Source organism: Prionailurus bengalensis, chromosome D3 (assembly GCF_016509475.1).
Source record: "Prionailurus bengalensis isolate Pbe53 chromosome D3, Fcat_Pben_1.1_paternal_pri, whole genome shotgun sequence".
In the NCBI taxonomy this organism is placed as follows: Eukaryota; Metazoa; Chordata; class Mammalia; order Carnivora; family Felidae; genus Prionailurus; species Prionailurus bengalensis.
In genome coordinates, this window is record NC_057356.1 from 22,922,845 (window position 1) to 22,942,804 (window position 19,960).

A 19,960-nucleotide genomic window follows, 5' to 3' on the forward strand; every position below is an offset into this window, starting at 1 on the left:
CATGTGCTTTCTCTCTGTCAAATATAAGTAAACATTAAAAAAAAAAAAGCAGTGGGCTGGAAGGTTCCATCAGAGACTGAAGCTTTGGTTAGGATGTGACAGAGGGAACAATGCCCCAGTGGATTCTTCTCTGATTTGTTTTAATGCTGTCAGCACAGAGCCCAATGTGGGGCTGGATCTCATGAACCGTGAGATCATGACCTGAGCTGAAACCAAGAGACAGACGCTTAACCAACTGAGCCACCCAAGCGCTCCAGCCAGTGGATTCCTCTTTGAACCACAGCTGATGGCATTGGGCTGGACACAAAGAGGTGCTCACCCAGGACACCACTGTCAGCCTCTCCTCTGCGATTATAGGACATAGTCCTCTAAATGCCCAATTACAAAGCTAAGTTATCCCTTGAAATGGCTTGCCTCCTTCCTTCCTCCTAATAATAAAGGTAATAATAAAGATAATATATATTAATTTAGAAAATTTGGGGAGAATATAAAATGTAAAAAAGCAAGAAAGCAATTACCAAATTCCTGCTCCCAGAGACAATCATTTGGTGATTATTTCCTTCCAGTCTTGTCTCTATATTTTTCAGGACCATATCAGAGCATAATATATATGAAACTTCACATCCAGCCTTTTCATTGGAACAGCCTCTGATTTCCCATTCAAATCTAATTGTTCCCTGATCATCAGTTCATTTCTTTGACTTTCCCAGAGAAAAGACTCTTCATAATGTTACTGTGGACTGAGGGCATGGGGTGAGTGAGCAAAAACAGGCATGATTAGTTAGAGAAACAGTTATTAGGCCAGTCTGGTTAGAGCGGAGCATTCCAGGAGGACAGCAGCAGGAAATGGGGAAGGGAAAGCGAAAGCTGGGGCCACTTCAGGGAGGGCTCCATGTCAGTCTTTAGCACTTGGGGAGCAGTGTCGCTTGGTGTCTCAGAAAGCAGGCTCTGCCCAATTCACACCCCAGCTCTGTTCCTGGCTGTGTCACTTTGTCCAAGTCAGTTAGCCTCTCTCGGCCTCAGTTTTCTCATCTGAAGGATGGGAAGACTAGTGATATACCTACCTCATAGGATGGTTGTGAGGATTAGCATGGTGCCTGGCTCATTACAAGTGCCTGATGACTGAGCTCTTACTGTCATGAGGCCATGGGAATTGCAAGGAGGAGCTGTCTGGTATCAAGGTTAATTTGGCAGCATGCCAGCGGGGAGGGTGGTGACAGGAGGCTGAGGAGGGGGCCAGTGCTTCAGCGTGGGTTTGAAGGTGAGAGCCTGGTTTGGCTACTGGGGCAGAAGAAGACATCCCGGAGGCAGAATAAAGCAGTGCTTAGGGAGTTCAGCTGGAGGGAAAAGTTTGAACAATTCTGGAGAAAACTGGTGTCGGGTGCAGAGAAAGGGCCTTCAGGAGGGGTGGGGGGTGGAGAGGGTTATGAGTGGAGGCATAGAGATCTGTGAGGTGTGAGATGCTGGGGGAGAAGACTTCTGGCCACAGTTCCAGGTGGGCAAGGGTGGCGTGAGAAAGCCCCTAATCTTTTGAGTCACTGACTTCTTTGAGAATCAGATGAAATCTTGTCCCCAGAAAAACATACCGCCTTACAGATGTTGAGGTGTTTTAGAATGTTTTTAGCCCCAGATTGAGAACCCTTAATTGACTTATTTAGGAGAGCCCTTTCTTCGGCTCTTAGAGGGTGGTTAATGGAAAAGAGGACAAGAAAGGCATACAGAGCCCCTTCATTGTGTGTGTGCTGGGGTGTGTGCATTGAGGGGGGTATGGAGGAGGGGCCTGCAGACACTCACACACACACACACACATGCATGCATGCATGCACACACACACACACACACAGCAGCTCTCTTTCCAACCCTTGAGCAGGAGGCACATAAAGGGGTGGCCTCCAGTTTCTCTACCACAGATGCTCTTGAGCAAAGCAGGTCAGCTGTAGGAAGAGGGTTGACAAGGGAGAAAAGGAAGGAACAAGGGAACTGGCTGATTTTCCTTTGGGCAGAAGCCCAGTCCTTATCTGGCACCCCCATCCCCCTGTACACACACCCAGATTTTTTTTTAATTTCAAGGTTGATAATTCTGAATTAGCAAGTGTAATTTTGAAAGCAGGGCCTTTCAGGTAGACTCTTGGAGCCTCTTTGCGAAAGCAGGAGTGCATCAGGCCTTGGCCCCACCAAGGACTGCACTGATCTCTTTGGCAATATCTTCCATTCACCCTGGGTTTCTTTTCTTTCTTTCTTTCTTTTAATTTTTTTTAATGTTTATTTATTTTTGAGAGGAGGAGAGGGGCAGAGAGAGCAAGACACAGAATCTGCAGCAGGCTCCAGGCTCTGGGCTGTCAGCACAGAGCCCGACACAGGGCTCAAACTCATGAACTGTGAGATCATGACCTGAGTGAGCCGAAGTCAGACGCTTAACCAACCGAGCAATCCAGGCACATTCTTTCTTTCTTTTTAAGTTTGTGTATTGTGAGAGAGAAGGAGGGAGAGAGAAATTGTGTGCGTGCGTGAGCATAGGGAGGGGAGGGGCAGAGAGAGAGGGAGAGGGAGAGGGAGAATCCCAAGCAGGCTCCACGCTCGGTGTATAGCCCAATGTGGGGCTCGAAGTCACGAACCATGAGATCATGACCTGAGCCAGAATCAAGAGTCAGATCTTTAACCAACTGAGCCACCCAGGCGCCCCCCCCACTTTTTTTTCCCCTCTGGGTTTCCATACTGCTTTAGCCGAGAAGGTTGTCCCTTACTTCTTAACAGTTTCTTTGTGAAACTGAAAGTCAGAACTTCACTGTTACTGGATCAGATAAAGGAGAGGAAAGAGTCAGTTGTGAAATGTGATGTTTTGATGCTTGTAAAACATCCCTGTTACTCAGGCTTAAGCACTAGAAGGATTATAAGAGAGGGCCTTACCCCATGCCAGGTAGTCAGGATGTGGTGGGGTCCACCATGTGGTATGGGGTGAGGAGGGAGACCTGCTCCTAATGCCTGGGTCAGGAGGCACTGCCTGGAGAAGGTGACACCTGCCTTAGGGTGAACTTAGCTCTGAGAGGTCACTCCAGGTGGAGGGAGGGGATGGGGCTTGTTCTCTGTGGTTGAAGAGGTATGAGAGAGGAATGCAAGGCAGGAAATGGGGAGAAGGTGGCTGGAGATGCCAATGGGGCCAGATCTCACATGGCCCTTTGTGCTGTGGTCAGGAGTTTTGACTTGACCTTGAGGATACCTTTGGATAGGAGGGTTTTGTGAGAAAGAACAGAGTTTGGTGGGGAGACAAGACAGTTCAGTCTCTCCCTGCTATCAAGTTTAGGATGCACAGATGGTCAGGGAGTACCTTTATGGGTTGAGGGGTCAGCACCCATCTGGAGGTGGGATGCACTGAGCAAGCTCAAGCTGCTAAAACTCAGTTTTCTGGAATGAAGCAATGAAGTTGCATCCAAGAAAGTGTTTACAGAAAGTCCGGCTACATAGTGACTTGCTTACTCACCCAGTCCCATCTGGCCTTTGATCTCATTGATTTTTCAAATCCTTTGAGATGGGGCAAGGGCTGCAGGGTTTTCATTAAGGAAACCGAGGACACACCTGCCCAAAGACAAAGGACTCGTAGAATTCAGCACATCCTGACAGTCGCCCGGCCTCAGACTTTAGGATCACGGTGAGATGAAGAACCCTGGCCTCTTCTTAAGGGTGTTGGCATTTTGCATTGTCATGCCTCCTAGTTTGCTGTGATTTTTTCTCCTTCCCTTGCCATTTGGGCAGCCGGAACACTTGGTTTCTGTTCCAGTTACCATATGCTCTAACCTACGCACTCACAGCAGCCGCACTTGGAGGTAGTAAACATTCGGAAAGGAGTTTTGTTTTTTGAGAACAACTGCAAATGTGTGGTAACCTTAGCTCGAGATGTCTTTCAGACCTCTCACCTTGGAAGAGGATGGATTAATATGGCTAGCATATTCAAAAGCAGAGGGTAAGAGAATTTCCAGACAAATTTCTCCTTAGAGTCTCCTCACATTATTAGAGGTGTGGCCTGGCAAGAATCCTGGATTGTAGCCTCCAGGTTTCTTAAGCAGAGATCATATCTTCTAATTTTCCTGGATGACTAATTCCCACTTCCAAAGCCAATGCTGTCATACAAGGCACGGTGCCCAAATGTGATCACTCCCTGGGGACATCAGGGCGAGCTGGTTTGACCAGGGCAGGCCTTTTATGTAATTCGCTAGGCAGAGGTGATTAAAAGGTTAAATTGTACTGAGTAAAGTCCCTCCCTCATGCTGGGGAAGTTTCTAGGCTGGGCCAAAGCTCTGTGCCAGCAGGGCCTGGGGCCAGGACTGCTCTAGTGCAGACAGGCTTAGGAAAAGGTCACAGAATATGCTGGCAACCATTTGTAACGTGTCCTCTCCTCTCCCACCATCTTTTCCCAATTCCTACCTTTCTCTTCTCTTTTCAGGGAACATCTTTATCCAGCAGCCAAGTTACTATAATGACCTGGATGAAACCATGCCCACCATCCTTCAGGTACCAGCTCTCAGCCCTGCCCAGATCCCTTCTCCAACCCTGGACTTTCCTGGAAGAGCCCAGGAGAAATGCTTACTCCCTACCTCTCTCCAACCCCATCTCCAGACAGTTGCTGTGTCCTGCCCCTTAGCACACACTTTCAAATTCACCCTTTTTCCCTCTTGAACAGAACTGAAATCTAAGGGCTGTCTAGCACTCATACAAAAGGAGCTTGGCTTCAATTGTGTGCTGTTCGCCAACAGCCGTAAGTCTCTAAGGTTACCCGTTTAAGATACCTGTGTTTCTCAAATAAGAGCTTTAAAGTTCTATAAAATTGTTTTGTAAAATAATGTTCATTGTAGAAAATTTGGAAATGATGGAAAAAGAAAAAAAAAAACAGAAAGAGGAAGATTAACCCATAATCCTACCACCAAGAGATTCCACTATTCACGATAACTTTTAGGGTAGTTACGTGCTAGCATACTTAAGACGGTGCAATGGGTTAAAGACTTACACGATTTTACGATGGACCATTTTCTCCTCACCATTGATTTGCCTTTGATTTCAATATAGTTTCCATATATTGCCATCTTCAGAGAATCCAAAACATATAATATATTGCTAAATATATATTTTTTTTCTTTTTTTTTTCTGTATGTATCTTAAATTATTTATTATGATACATTTGCCCAACATATCCATTCAAGTAATATCTGCAGGATTCTGGGGGCTTTCCATACATTTTGTCTTTTTAATCCTCACCACAGTCCTGTAAGAAGAATAACCCCCATTTTTACATTTTCCCATTTTACAGTTTCCACTCTGCCCTGCATCCCATCATTGTCTCTGGTTTCATGGGAACACTAACATATATTCCAAAGATTCCAAGACAGCTTTCAGATCACTCATCCCAGACTGCAGGTCATGAGTTCCAGCTGTTGGTTTGACAGGATGTGAGAGAGCCTTTTCTTGTGTTTCACAGGTTTTTAGCAATATCCTCCAGCACTGTGGTTTGCAAGGGGATGGGGCCAGCGCCACACCCCAGAAGCTTGAGGAGAGGGGCCGGTTGACCCCCAGCGACATGCCTCTCCTGGTGAGGTTACCCTTCAGCCCAGCCTTTCTGGCTAGCAGGGGATCTGGCAGCTGCTTCCCATGCTTGTGGCCCTTTTTACCCAACTCCATAAACAGTTATTCCCATCACACAGGTTTAGACCATATCAGCAGGCTTTTTTTTTTTATCTGGGAGCTTCATTTATGGAGTAGTGGAAAGAACAGGGAACTAGAGTTCAGAGGATGGGAGTTTAATCTTCACTTAGTTCAGCACAATGAGCTCATTCGTGTTATTCATTGAGCCCTGTGTTCATTCAGCGAATTTATACTGAGGAGCCCCCAGCATGTGCTGAGCCTTCAGGATAAAACAGTAGGCAAAAGCAGACATGTGCCTGCTCTCATGGAGCTTACAGTCTGAGACAGAGGTAAATACTTAAGGAGCCTAGACATGCATCAGGCCTTGTGCTAAAAGTACAGTAGATAGAGCAGGAAAGAGGCAGCCATGAGCTGCCCTCCTGGAGCTTCCAGTCTTGTGGGAAAATAGGCATTAAACAAGTGTTTCAGACAGACACACACTGAGTACTGTGGGAACAAGTCATTTTACCCCTCTGAACCTCAGTTTCCTTCTCTGTAAAACAGAGATCCTAACAACTGCTCAGCCTCGTTTTTAGAGTTGTCAAGAGACTCAGGGATGTGTATGAGAAGGTATTCCATGTTCCATCCTCTTCAAAATGTACGAAAGATATGGGCTTGTTATTGTCCTCAGTGGAATGTGCTTTCTGTGTGGGACCACAGGCGTTGTCTTCAGGTTCAGGGGTGGTTCTCCTTCAGCTTAGAAGAGAGAACTATATTATCCTAGACCTAGAAGTAACCCCAGAGCTCACTGGGTCAATGCCCATTGGAGCTAAGGTAGCAAGACCTGAAGCAGGGAGATTGAGTAACTTGTACAGATCGCGCTCCTAGAGATGGAACAACCAGGCTTTGCACAGACATCTGGTCTTCTCTTCCCCCGACAAGGTATCTGCCTGATGGCTCCCACTGGCTTTTGTCAACTTTGTCTCAGACCCACTACAGAGCTGTGTATAGGGGCAGAGGAGAATAATGCAGTGTTTTCTTTTGGCAACAGGAATTAAAAGACGTTGTTCTCTACCTTTGTGATACCTGCACTACACTCTGGGCCTTTCTGGATATCTTCCCTTTGGCTTGCCAAACCTTCCAGAAACATGACTTCTGTTACAGGTACAGTAGTAGTTCTGACTGCTGAAGTAGAGGTTCTCGTTGGCATCCTCAGTCAGCAGATATTTACTGGGTACCTAGAATGTGCCAGGCCCTCTTCCAGCCTGGGCATACAGCAGTGAAGACGACAGATGAGGCTCCTGCTTATGTGGAGCCTGCATTTTATTTATTCATTTGTTTGTTTGTTTATTGTTTTTTAACTTTTGTTATTTTTTTAAAATGTTTATTTATTTTTGAGAGAGAGAGCGAGAGCACGAGTGGGGTAGGAGCAGAGAGAGAGGGAGGCACAGAATCTGAAGCAGGCTCCAGGCTCTGAGCTGTCAGCACAGAGCCCGACGCGGGGCTCAAACCCATGAACTGTGAGATCAGTGACCTGAATTGAAATCAAGAGTTGGGCGCTCAACCGACTGAGCCCCCCAGGCTTTCCAAGCCTGCATTTTAGAAGCCTTCCCATTTTTAGCCAAGAACTCAGTAGGGGAGGGAATAAAAAAAAACACCAACCAAGAATAGGGCAGTGTTAGTTCAGTTCTGTTCTTTCAAAGCCCCTATCATGGGCAGGCACAAGGGAGTAACAGACAATAAGAATTGGTCTGAGGACTTCAGCATCTGGTCTAGAGCACACACAGAGAGACATTCAGATTTGCTCGCTTGTGGGGCCAGCTGTTGTGGCCATATTATGAAGTGCTCTGGGAACACAGAGGAAGGAGGCAAAGTTCTGTCTGGTGAAATAAGAGGTTTTAAGATGCCCTTTAAGTGACATCTGGAAGAATGAACAGGAACCTTCCAGAAAGAGTAAGATTACAGTGGTAGGAAGGGCATTCCAGGCAGGCAGAGTACAGGTGGGAAGGCCCAGAGAGTGTCCAGGGAGTGCCAGGAAGTGGAGTGGGATGAAGCAGGGCCTGGGGCAGTAGGAAAAGGAGCAGGTAAGGAGAGTCTCCAGAGAGGTTTGGTAGAAGTCAGATTGTGAGGACTCTTGAACTTGCTCGCGGGGAGTGGGGCCTTTATTCTGTAGGCAGTAGGGAGCCCCTGGAAGATTTATTCGAAAGGAGTTCTAGAAAGATCCTGCCAGGATGAGGAAAGATATAGAGGAGGATATGAGTAAAGAAAGATATAGGGAGAGAGACCCTCCTTGCCCACTGGCACCACAAGCATCTGTCTGCTCCTTGTGCGGTGAGAAAGGGGTGCATGGCTGGTAACCTGCATGTTGCCTGGCAACAGTGGGGATTGGCTTGTTCTCAGTGGCCTCTGGCTGTTGCTCTTGCCAGGCATCATCTATCCCCACCACTCGCAGGAGCCTCTGGGAGCTGCCCAACTCTGTCCATTCAGCCGTTGGTCCATTCAGTCATTTACTTGCCCATTCAACAAAACATTTATCTAGTGCTGACATGTGCCAGAGATGGCAGCTGGTGCTCTGACCCCTCCTGGGTCTCCTCAGCTCGTGAAAATCAGATGTGAGGACTGATCAGCCTCCCAGAAGATGTTAGAATAAAGCACCAATCAGCACTCTCTCCGGAAGAAAGGGGTTAGGATGGGCCTGTCCACTTTTTGAGAAAGGTATCTTTTCTCATGGTTAAAGTGGCATAAACTGCCAAATGCTCATACGAAATTTGGAAAATTCTGGAAGGTAGAAAATTAAAATCACCATGAGAGATCAGGCTGTTCTTAGGATTTTGTACCCTGCTTATCTTCACTTATCATAGGAATTTTCTTTCTTTTTTCTTTTCTTTCTTTCTTTCTTTTTTTTTTCTTAAGTTTATTTATTTTTGAGACAGAGAGAGACAGAGCATGAACAGGGGAGGGTCAGAGAGAGAGGGAGACACAGAATCGGAAGCAGGCTCCAGGCTCTGAGCCATCAGCCCAGAGCCCGACGCGGGGCTCGAACTCATGGACCGTGAGATCATGACCTGAGCTGAAGTCGGACGCTTAACTGACTGAGCCACCCAGGCGCCCCTCTTTCTTTCTTTCTTAAGTAAACTTTACTTCCAATGTGAGGCTCGAAATCATGACCCCATAATCAAGAGTCACATGGGGTGCCTGGGTGGCTCAGTCGGTTGAGCGTCTGACTTTGGCTCAGGTCATGATTTTGCAGTTGACAAGTTTGAGCCCTGCATCGGGCTCTGTGCTGACAGCTCAGAGCCTGGAGCCTGCTTCAGATTCTGTGTCTCCCTCTCTCTCTGCCCCTTCCCTGCTCATGCTCCGTCTCTGTCTCAAAAATAAATAAACATTTAAAAAAAAAAAAGAGTCACATGCTCTACCAACTGAGCCAGTCAGCCCCCCCCACAGGCATTTTCCATTTTGTTAAAGCATCTTCTCAAAATGTGGCACAGATTGCTTTTGAAAGGGTCTTTGGAAATGGAGGGTAATTTTTGGAAGAACTGACTTTCCTGCAAGGGTCAGTGAAGGCAGGGGAGTGGCTCCACCCATCTTGGGGTGAGGAGGAAGAAAGGAAAACACTGTTTCCTGCAAGTGGCACTGCCTTTGACCCACAAACAGAAACAGCCTGGAGCTGGCCCACCCTGTTCACCCTGTGCTGGAGGCCAAGAACGCTGGCTGAGCAAATGCAGCAAGCTCGGTCCCCGCAACTCTCTGGAAGGGGCTATGGCCACCACACAGCTCTACGGCTAATCCTCTCACAACAACCTCCGTCCTCTCAGATATCCTCAAGTATATTGGAGTATCTCTCTCTGTGGCTTAATTTTATGAATGAATAGTACAGTCACATGGTTCAAAACTAAAAAGGTATAAAATATATAACGAGGGGCACCTGGCTGGCTCAGTCAATAGAGCGTATGACTCTTGATCTTGAAGGTCGTGAGTTCAAGCCCCACATTGGGTGCAGAGCTTACTTTAAAAAAATGCATTAAAACAACAACAAAAATATGTATGTATGAACATATATAGTAGGGAAGGGGGAGAGGAAGACTTTTCATTATATATACATGTATGTATACATAGAGTCACATGCACATAGTACATATATAATGTGTATACATATATGTATGTAATGAAGTCTTCCTTTTCCCCTTCTTTAGTTCTGTTCCTCACGTATAACCATTGTTGTTAAGTTTTTTATGTGGGGTTTTCCGGAAATATGTATATAAATACACATGTACAAGTAAATACGCGCATTATATATCACCCCCTCTGCCTTTTAAATTAACTGCTGACATATGAGTACTGTATGTATTTTTTACATTTTTAAAAAATTTTTTATGTTTATTTATTTTTGAGAGAGAGACAGAGCATGAGTGGGATAGGGGTAGAGAGAGACAGAGACAGAGAATCTGAAGCAGGCTCTAGGTTCTGAGCTGTCAGTACAGAGCCCAACACAGGGCTCGAACCCACGAACCGTGAGATCATGACCTGAGCTGAAGTCGGATGCTTAACCACCTGAGCCACCCAGACACTCTGCATTTTATTTTTAAATTTAATGTGTATCAGTACACAAAGCATCCTCAATCTTTGGTATGGCTAGATAGAATTCCATTGTACTGTATGGAATGCCAGACCCCATAGATCGACCTTTAGATTTTTCTTCAGTTGTTTGCTATTACAGAAAAATGTTACAAAGAATAACTGCACATACATCATTTTGCACCTTTGCAAGTATATCTGAGGAATATTTTCCTGGAAGTAGAATCACAAGAACAGATGGTTTGTGCATTTTTAACTTTCACAGATCTCGCCAAATCGCCCTCCATAGGGGTTGTTCCAATTTACCTTCCCACCAGCAATGTATCCTGGCAACACCTGAATCTGTTTGGGCCAAATTGCCCTCTCTTTTTCTGGGTGCCATGCTATGGTCCTAGTAAAGCCTGTCTCTTTGGGCCTAGTTACCCTCTGCTGTGTACAGGACTACACTAACCTAGAAGTTGCCAGAATTCAGCCAGTCGGTAGTTAAATGTTTATAGAGTACCTGCTACAAATTCAGCATCATCTTAGGCACTAAGGCTACTGTTCTGGCTTTGGGAAGCTTAAGATGTTCAGAAGAAGAATTAGACTGCTGAAGAGAGGTGGCTGTGTTTTAAGTTGTAAGAGCAACTTGTTCTGAGTGCCGTGCACCTAATTCCAGGAAGGAGAAGTCACGTGGGTAAGCATGATCTGGGAGCCTGTCGCTGGGATGGAGAGTTTGAATTTGAGTTGTGATGGGGGGTGAGTGTGAGGTTGTTGAGGTGAGAAGCAAGGTCGGCTACTCCGTGCTAGCTATGGATGTACCAGAGAGAGGAGCTACAGTCTGATGTCATAGGAGGTAGGGAGCTACTGGCAGGTTTGAACCAACAAAAAGAGTGACCTTGGGTTTTTCTCAAACCTCACTGAGTTCTGAGTAGCTCATTGCTACTCTAGCTCATTGCTAGGATGAGCCTACCTGGGTTTTGGTTTCCCAGTGAAAGGGGAATGTAGCTGCAGGTCACTTCTTTTTTTTTTTTTTTTTTTTTTTTTACATTTATTTATTTTTGAGAGAGTGAGACAAAGTGAGAGTGGGGGAGGGGCAGAGAGAGGGAGACACAGAATCTGAAGCAGGCTCCAGGCTCTGAGCTGTCTGCACCGAGCCTGATGTGGGGCTTGAACCCACAAACCATGAGATCGTGACCTGAGCCAAAGTCGGACGCTTAACCAAATGAGCCACCCAGGCGCCCCATAGCTGCAGGTCACTTCTTGAGGCTTTTCCTGGACCATCCACAGCAGGCCAATCTAGGGTAAGCTTAGGGAAGAGCCAGGGAGTTTCTGGGAGAAAATTGTTGTGGTGACAACTGGGGAGCAAGAAATGGGCCTTCCCGCTTCCTGTGGTTTGCTTTGATTTTCTGATGAAGTGTGGTGTTTGTGAACTAATCTTGCCTTTTCCCCATGTGTACCTCCACAGACTAGCTTCCTTTTATGAAATTGCAATTCCCGAACTGGAGTCTGCAATTAAGAAGAGGAGGCTTGAAGATAGCAAGTGAGCCGGGGCCAAAACTAAGCACGTTGTTGTGGGAGAGAGAGGCCCTGCCTTCCTTGGGCTTTAACATCCCTATCTCTAAGACAAGGAGGTGGCACCATGGACTGTGCAGCTCTAGCTTCAGTGTCCCTACCTAGCAGCCTCCTGGCCCCTGCATCCTAACCTTTTCTCTCCGCTGTTGCTCTAAGCTCTTGGTAACTGGCATACTGGTTCCCCACCCACTGTTTAAACTGAGAAGCGGCCCTGGAATCAGCTGGTCTCTCAGGGCCTGTAACCCTTTGCTGACAGTGACTCGTGAGGCTTTCTCAGCTCTGGAGAGGGACACCTGCAGCTGTTGAGAATAAGCTCCCTTCAGGCCTTTTAATCTCCCAAATCTCAGTTTTTGTTTTTTTTTTTCTCCTGGGGGGCATTCAAAGGCTGCTAGGTGACCTGTGGCAGAGGCTGTCCCATTCCAGGAAGAAGCTACTGGAGATTTTTCACATCCTCATGAACCAGATTTGCCTCCTCCCTGTCCTGGAAAACAGGTGAGCCCTCAGGAGCAGCTTCCTGGGTAGAAGAACCCCTCCCCAAGCCCAGCAGAGGTATTTCCCTCATGTCATCTGCCCCCTTCCCTGCTCTGGGGTTGCTGAGCAGAGATGGGGAAAGAGACAAATGCCTCTTTCCCCAACTGGCCTGGGGCCTTGCAGAGGGGCAGGGCAGACAGCAGGGAGGGGAGTTACAGATCCTTTGCATCGAATGAACTCATCTTCCCTGGTGTCCTGTTCCAGCTGTGACAACATTCAGGGCTTCATCGAAGAGTTCCTGCAGATCTTCAGCTCCTTGCTGCAGGAGAAGAGGTGAGTGTGGCCGAGCGGGGACCAGTCCACACGAGGCCTTACATCCCAGAGCCTCTACCATATGCTCATCATGGTATAAGGTTCTGGGATTTGTGGTTGGGCAGCAGACCAGTTTGCCCCAGCCCTGTCCCTTCCATCTGCTCTCTGCCTGGCAGGTTCCTCCGGGACTACGACACACTCTTCCCTGTGGCCGATGATGTCAGCTTGCTACAACAGGCCTCAGCAGTCTTGTATCCTACCACAGCCACTTGATAGGACCTGGCCTGGCCTGGTTGGAGTTGGGCTGCTAGGACCCAGAGGAGCAGAGGGAGGTTTATCCCCAGAATACTTGGGTCAGCCAGTTTTCCCCAGAGGCCCACCAAAGCCCCAGCCCCTGTTTCTGGAGGAGATGACTACTCGGATCCTCGGAGCTGGGTGGGGTAGTGTCCTGCATTCTTTAGGCGTTTACTGAGTGTCTGGGCCCATGTGACCAACGTGGACTCAGCCCCACTGTCACAGACCTCATTGCAGGAGAGGAGACAGACAAGTAAACAAGCAGTTGAAGTGTCATATGGGAGAAATCCAGAGGACAGGAAAGCCAAGGAAGGCACCTAACCCTGCAAGCTCAGGGAAAGGCTGTGAGATGGAGGGGCTGTCCAAGCCGAGACCAGCAGAAGAAATTGGAGGTGGCCAATCCCAGAGCTAAGTGTTCCCAGTGGATGGAGGACAGAGAGGCCCATCTGAGGAGCCCACAGACATTTTGTGTAGATCTCAGGGTGGGGCTGGGGGCCTGGGGTCTAGTGGGAGGAGGCTGTGGCATGGCAGATGAGCTGGGGATGAGCAGACCTGCACGGCTCTGGGATGACTCTCACTAAGAAGTTTGGACTCTATCCTACAAGCACTGGGGTGTCATGGGAGAGTGTGAAACAGAGAGTAACAGGGTCAGTTTTATACTTTGGAAAAGCTCTGTCTGGCACAGGGAGGAGAAAAGACTGACCTGAGACTTCTGTGAGGCCCAGGGGCTGGTGAGGATACTGTTGCTGGCATCCAGGGATGGCCGGGGGGCGCTAGGTTAGAAGTGGAAGGAGGGAGTCTAGGGCAACTCCCAGATGTCTGGCTTGGCAGTGCCCAGGGTGGTAGAGAGAGAGAAAGGACAGGGAGGAGGGCCTATGGGCCATTTTGGAGGCTGGGCTAGATTGCGCAGTCTTGCCTTAGGGATACCCTATGGGCCCCCTTTGCAGGAAGCCCTCAGTAGTCAGACAGGAAGCCCCTTTGGCAGTGACCCCATCAGGCAGGCCCTCCTCCTGGGGGTCAGTGCAGAGGAGATGCTGCTGGCTCCTCCAATTATCAAGTCCTAGGATGCCCCTGGCCCTGTCTTCATCCAGAGCTGCTTTCTGCTGAGTGACAGGTACTAGGTTTCAAGGCTAGCGTGGCCGTGGTCTGGCCTCTTTCCCCAGGCAGCCCTGGTACCTGCAATGCCCACTGGGTACAGCCCAGATAGCCCCTAACACAAGTCACAGGGTCAGATGCGGAGGCAGGATTGAGAAATTATGTTGCCTTAGAGCTAGAGAGGCAGAAAAGGCTCTGGCACCGGAAAGAGACACCTTAACGTGTGTCACAGGGATGAGACTCGGACTGCCTACATCCTCCAGGCAGTTGAAAGTGCATGGGAAGGGGTGGACAGACGGAAAGCCACAGATGCTAAAGACCCACCGGTGGCTGAAGACCCTAATGGGGTCATTGCAATGATGGAACCAGTCAGTGGACCATTCTCACATCTGGAAAACTCAGAGGAAGAGGAGGTATGTGTCTGGAGCAACATTTTCCCCTGCTTCCCCTGCCCCTTCCAGGAAACCTGTCCCTTCTTTGTTTCAGCTCTCAGAGAAAAAGGTTTCTTTTGGAATTGACAGCCCTGAGCCTGCGGGTCAGCTCCGTGCTGCCTTTAGAGAGTCTGCAAGTCCCTTCAGCTGCCAAACCCCCATTTCTCCTCTGTAAAATGAAGTGATGGAGCTTTTTCCACGTGAAATCCTTCCCAGAGCTCTCCTCTAAACAGATCACCATGTAGCTGCTTTGGATGCAGTGGAGAGCAGCGTCTGGTCTCACTGCTTAGCCAGCCTGGACGCCCCACCATGGGACTGCAGGGCTCCACTAAGCAAGTGTGGAAGCCTCTGGTGCTCCAGGCTCTTCCAGAACTCGCCAAATCTATGGCCATACAGATTGCCCACTGAGCCCAGGACTCTTCCCTGCAAGTTGGGAGGCAGTGTGACATAGGGATTAAGACCACAGTCTCTGTGGGTCTCTGGGGTCAGACAGCTCAGGGGTATACCCTCGTTCTGCCACTCACCAGCTCTGTGGCTGGAGGCACATCACTCACATCTAGCCTCTGTTCCCCATGTCTAAGGTGGGGATAATTGCCATCCCTGCCTCCACAAGGTTTTTGGGATTCCCAGAGCTATTGGGTGCAGTGCCCCAAGCCTGGCTGGCCCTGTGCACTATTAACAGATGCTGCTCTCCTTCCTGTGTTAGACTCAGGCCCTGTGGCTGTCACAGGGCCTTGGAAAATGACAGTCCCTCCACTCTTCCCACCTTCTTCCCCATTTGGCTTCTCTGAGACACGGATGATTTTTATTGTTGTTTTGATTTTGGAATTTCCTTAAATGAAAATCCTAACAGAATTAAGCCGCATCAAGCAGGATATGAACTGAATCCCCCTCATTAAAAAGAATATAATCAAAGGGGAGCATCTCCGTATAGTCCAGGGCTGGTGGTTGCTGTTTCTCTCCAACATCAGCCATTAACTTGTTAGAGTTGGAAAAGGATTAGTCGAAGCCACAGCCATTTGTGGGGTGCCTAGTCTTCTCCAGGCACCATGCTCAGCCTTATTCTCTTTGAACCATCTGAAACAACCCTGTGAGGTAGAAGGCAGTACTCCCATTTTACATGGAAGAAGCTGGGGTTCAGAGAGGGGAAGTGCCCTGCCCCAAATCACACAGCCAGAAGTAGCTCAACCACTAAGTCATAGAGCCACTCCCTCTTCACATGGTTTCAGGAATTGGAGACTCAAGAGACCTGGGTCACTTGGCTGAGATCTTGGCCCAGGAATGGCAGGGCCAGGACTCAACCAGGTTCCCTGATTCCTAGTCCTGTGGTATTTGAGGTCTGTTTCCTGTCACCCACTTGGTCTGGTCTTTCCCTCCTTCACGGTAGCTCTCTCCACAGTGTATGGGGGCAGCTGCTCCCTTGGGCCCCCCTGTGTGTGGCGTGGAGCTGGACTCGCTCATCTCCCAAGTGAAGGACCTGCTGCCAGATCTTGGTGAGGGCTTCATCCTGGCCTGCCTGGAGCATTACAGCTACAACCCGGAGCAGGTGATCAACAACATCCTGGAGGAGCGGCTGGCCCCTGCCCTCAGCCAGCTGGACCGCAGCCTAGACAGGTGGGAGAGATAGGTGGGAGGGGGTTCATGGCGCCCAGGCTGTCTCAGGGCCCTGGCCAAAGGTGCTCTGGGGGCCTTGTCAGGGCCCCTTCTTAGCTTCTCTGCTTCCCACACCTGTGCCAGAATTCTGCCTTCTCTCTCTTCCCTACAGCAGTGTTCCCCAGCCATTTAAATGAATGGCCTCCTTGGGAACACATCAGAACTTTAGGCCCTCCCGGAGGTTCTCACATGCCCCCTGAAGGGGAGAGAGTGTGCACAGCTGGACATTGCAGCTGCTCCTTGCTGGAAGGCCCATCAGAAATGTGGGATGTGACAAAGGGGTTGCTGAGCCTTTTGGAGCTCCAAAGTCTCTGGCTTGCCCCTGTCATTGGCACCTTTCCAGTAGATTCCTGAAGGAGGATGGCCAGAGCTTCTCACTTTCTTCATTCCTACCCTTTCTGAGTTTGACCCATTGCTCCTCTGAAGGCCTGTGGAGCAGCAGGAATGAGTGCACAAATGGGTGTTTCTTCCGCAGACAGACGATGTTCATTGAATGAATGAAGTTAGCTCTGCCTTTGTACAAGTACCTTGGCCACTTTGTGCCCATTTTACAGAGGAGGGCACTGAGGCCCAGAGAGGTCGAGTGATCTTAGCTACCTATGTTATAGGACTGTTGTGAGTGTTCAATGAGGGAGGGAACTTTTGAGAAAATCTCTGAATGGCACATGGGACTGAGGGGGAACTTTGTGTCAGGCATGGCTGCATACCCAGGTAGGGGCCAGACAGGGCAGGTTTTTTAGATCGTGTCTCATGTGGCTGTTGAAGGGGAATAGAGAATCTGATGCATGTAACATGGTTCGGGTCAAGAGAGCACAGGTAGACATCAGCTGACCTTTCTCCCTTGAATGGATTTCTCTGTCACCCCCCACCCCAGACAGGTGAAACCAGACCCGACACCCCTGCTCACATCTCGTCACAACGTCTTCCAGAACGATGAGTTTGATGTGTTCAGCAGAGATACAGTGGACCTGAGCCGGGTGCACAAAGGCAGGAGGTGAGTGCAGTGGGCTGCAGGGTGCCAGGCACCCCAACTCTGTAAGTGCAGTGAGAAAATTGAGAGAAACTAAGGACTCCGTGTTTACAGAACTGGCTTGAGTTTTGGCTCAGCGTCCCCCCAAGCAGTCCAGGACCTGTGCGCTCCCAGCAGGCAGGAGCAGGTTCTCTGATACTTATATGGTAGGCTCTGACTCTGACAGGGTGTTTTTTTGTGTTTTTTTTTAATGAATCCCCTTGTTGATAGCAAAAGGCCAAAGGGACCTAAACTGTTCCCCTCTTCTCTTCCTACATCTTGGGATGTGTCAACCATCAAATCTCTGGGTGATAGAGCTGAGCAGTACTTCCTAGAAGCTGCTCCTCGACCTGATTTTCTCCATTCTGTGGCAAAATGAGAAAACTAAGGACCTGTACTAAGTCAGCTTTTCAGAAGGTGAACATACTCAATTTTAAGGTCTTTCTACTTATTTTTAGTTTATGTCCTTCCTACTTTTTTGGCATTGAAAAGTCCATTTATGATTTATTCATTCATTCAACAAATATTTGCCTGGTGCTCATGGCATACTAGGCCCTGGATTTATCAGGTGCTGGAGGTGTAGTGGGCAGTGAGACAGACATGGCCACTGCCCCTGTGGAGTTTTCACTAATCACTTTGTCAAACAAGCAAAGTAAAATTGCAAATATAATAGGCACTATAAGGTGCAGGTGTGCAGACTTCTGAACCTCTGGTAGAGGATTCAATCCAGAGAGGAAAGCTTGAGGAAATGACATGGGACCAAGAGTGGAAGTGTGAGGAAGGGCCAAAGGGCCAATTCTGTAAAGAGCGGGGAAGGAGAAACTTTCTAGGAAGAGTGAAAAACAGAGGCAATGGCCCCAAGGCCATGGGGAACATGATGAGGGTCCCATGAGCTGACATGTTTTGGAAAGATCACCTGGCTTTGGAATGGAGGCCCACTGGAGGGACCAAGAGTCAGTAGTGATGATAGAGAGTTCAAGAGAAATGAGTAACTCTTGGCAACACTATGCTAGCCCCTAGAGTTCTACTAAATTGTATTGGTTCATGAAATCCAGAAATCTGGGAATTGCTGGACAAGTACAGCCTGCCCTCCCCCCATTGTATATATGGAGACAGCAAGGTTCAGAGAAGGGCAATGGGGGACCTGCCCCCTTCTTGCGATAGGAGCCCCAGTGGCAGAATTACAAGCTGCTTCTTTGGTGAGGGCCCCATGCTGGAAGCTTGGCTGGCTGAGGGCTTTGGGGAGCGGGCGCAGGGCAGCTATAAAGCCATCTGGCTGGCTGAACAGGAAGCATTTGTAAACTGCTTAGTCACACACGTTGCGACATCCCCAGATCCCAGGCAAGAGATGTTATCCTGCATCCGTGGCCACTGTTCCAGGTCTGAATGACCCTCTGCAGGTTCTGTTGTGGAGAAAGAGGCAGATGAGGAGGGTCGGGCCCTGCTCCTAGGGCACTACAAGCTGCCAGGTGGAAAGTCTAGGAGGCAAATGTTTACTGAAGTCCTTGTGCTGGGTAGCCCAGGGGCTGGGGATTGCAAAGAGGCAAAGCCTCCATTCATGTGTTCATTATTTACTTATTAATTCAGCAAATATTTATTAAGTGATCTACTAGTGCCAGATCCTGTGCTAGATACCAGGGAGACAAGGTGAGCAGGGCACCCGGGCCTCGATCTCAAACGATGCAGAGACTATGGGAAAGATTTAAACCATTAAACAAGTAGTGACAGAGTGGGAGAGATGCCAGGGTGGGGCATACAAGGGCCTCCATAGGGACTCTTGTCCTAATCTGGGCAGGGCAGTCAAGGGGCACATGAGAAAAGTAGCACAAGGTCACACTTGAGTTACAATGTGTGTATGGGTTAAATCAGATAGGATGCACTCAGTGGCTCAAGTAATAGGGAAACCTGTCCCTTGTACGAAAGGGAGTTGCAAGGTAGGTCTGTCTAGGTTTGGTTAACCTATGGTACAGCCTCATCATCAAGGATACATCTTTTCCATCTCTGTGAGCTAGTTCCTTAGAAGCCACTGGGTGGCCACAGCTGTTTCAGCTATGACCTCCAGAAATGACAGTGCCAAGAGGAAGTCTGGACCAGGTCTTCCTGTGTTTCTCTTACAGACCAGGAAGCCTTTCCCAGAAGTTTCCAGACTCCACTCACATCTCAGTGGGGAACTGGGTCACAGGGCCAAGGTCCAGGGCTCCAGGAGAAGGGGGAAAGGTGGAAAGACCTGAACCAAATGAGGGTGTGTTAGGAGTGGGGATGAGGTAGAGGGTGGCTGTTGGGTAGAGGCCAAGCACATGTGCTGCAGGTATATCATAGCTACATGAAGGAGGCGGTGTGTATAAGGTGGGATCCCATAAATTCCTTGGACTGAACAGTGGTACCCTGGAAGATTATGAGTGTTCTCCCTCAAAACAGGCTCTATGGCCAAAAAAGTCTGTGCACTTTCTTCTTGGTGAGTCACAGAGCACATTAGCACATTAAAGGCTCTGATAAGTCCTGCAGTAAAAAGAAATAGGATTCATTTTGTTGAGCCCAGCATGTGCCAGGTTCATTTCTAGTCATCATCTTATTTCATCCCTGGGATGCAGAATTAAGATTTGGCAAGGAGAGGCACCTGGGTGGCTCAGTCGGTTAAGCGTCTGATTCTGGTTTCGGCTCAGGTCATGGTCTCGTGTTTCGTGAGTTCGAGCCCTGCATCAGCCTCTGCGCTGACAGTGCAGAGCCTGCTTGGGACTCTCTCTCTCCTACTCTCTCTGCCCCTCCCCTGCTCACTCTCTCTCTCTCGAAATGAATAAATAAACTTAAAAAAAGACTTGGCAAGGATAAGAAGCTTGCTTGTGATCACATAGCTCAAGAAGTACCCCAGCAGACTTGAGTCAGTAGACCTGTGTTCTAGCACTGTGGCTCTGCTGGTAGAAGCTGTGTCACCTTGGGAAAGTTGCTCTGCCTCTTG

The 19,960-nt window shown here is 48.6% G+C and overlaps 1 protein-coding gene across 2 annotated transcripts in view; it reads left to right on the plus strand.

The window, feature by feature from the left end:
• The window catches only part of ASCC2 (activating signal cointegrator 1 complex subunit 2), a 42,877-nt gene that overhangs the window by 14,354 nt on the left and 8,563 nt on the right, over positions 1-19,960 (plus strand). For both annotated transcript variants that reach the window (XM_043557953.1, XM_043557952.1), the window contains 10 exons: positions 4,439-4,506; positions 5,468-5,578; positions 6,662-6,774; positions 11,633-11,707; positions 12,124-12,231; positions 12,475-12,543; positions 12,699-12,773; positions 14,144-14,324; positions 15,742-15,956; positions 16,870-16,989. In XM_043557953.1, the coding sequence (XP_043413888.1) occupies positions 4,439-4,506; positions 5,468-5,578; positions 6,662-6,774; positions 11,633-11,707; positions 12,124-12,231; positions 12,475-12,543; positions 12,699-12,773; positions 14,144-14,324; positions 15,742-15,956; positions 16,870-16,989 (1,135 nt within the window). The remainder of the gene's footprint in view (positions 1-4,438; positions 4,507-5,467; positions 5,579-6,661; positions 6,775-11,632; positions 11,708-12,123; positions 12,232-12,474; positions 12,544-12,698; positions 12,774-14,143; positions 14,325-15,741; positions 15,957-16,869; positions 16,990-19,960) is intronic.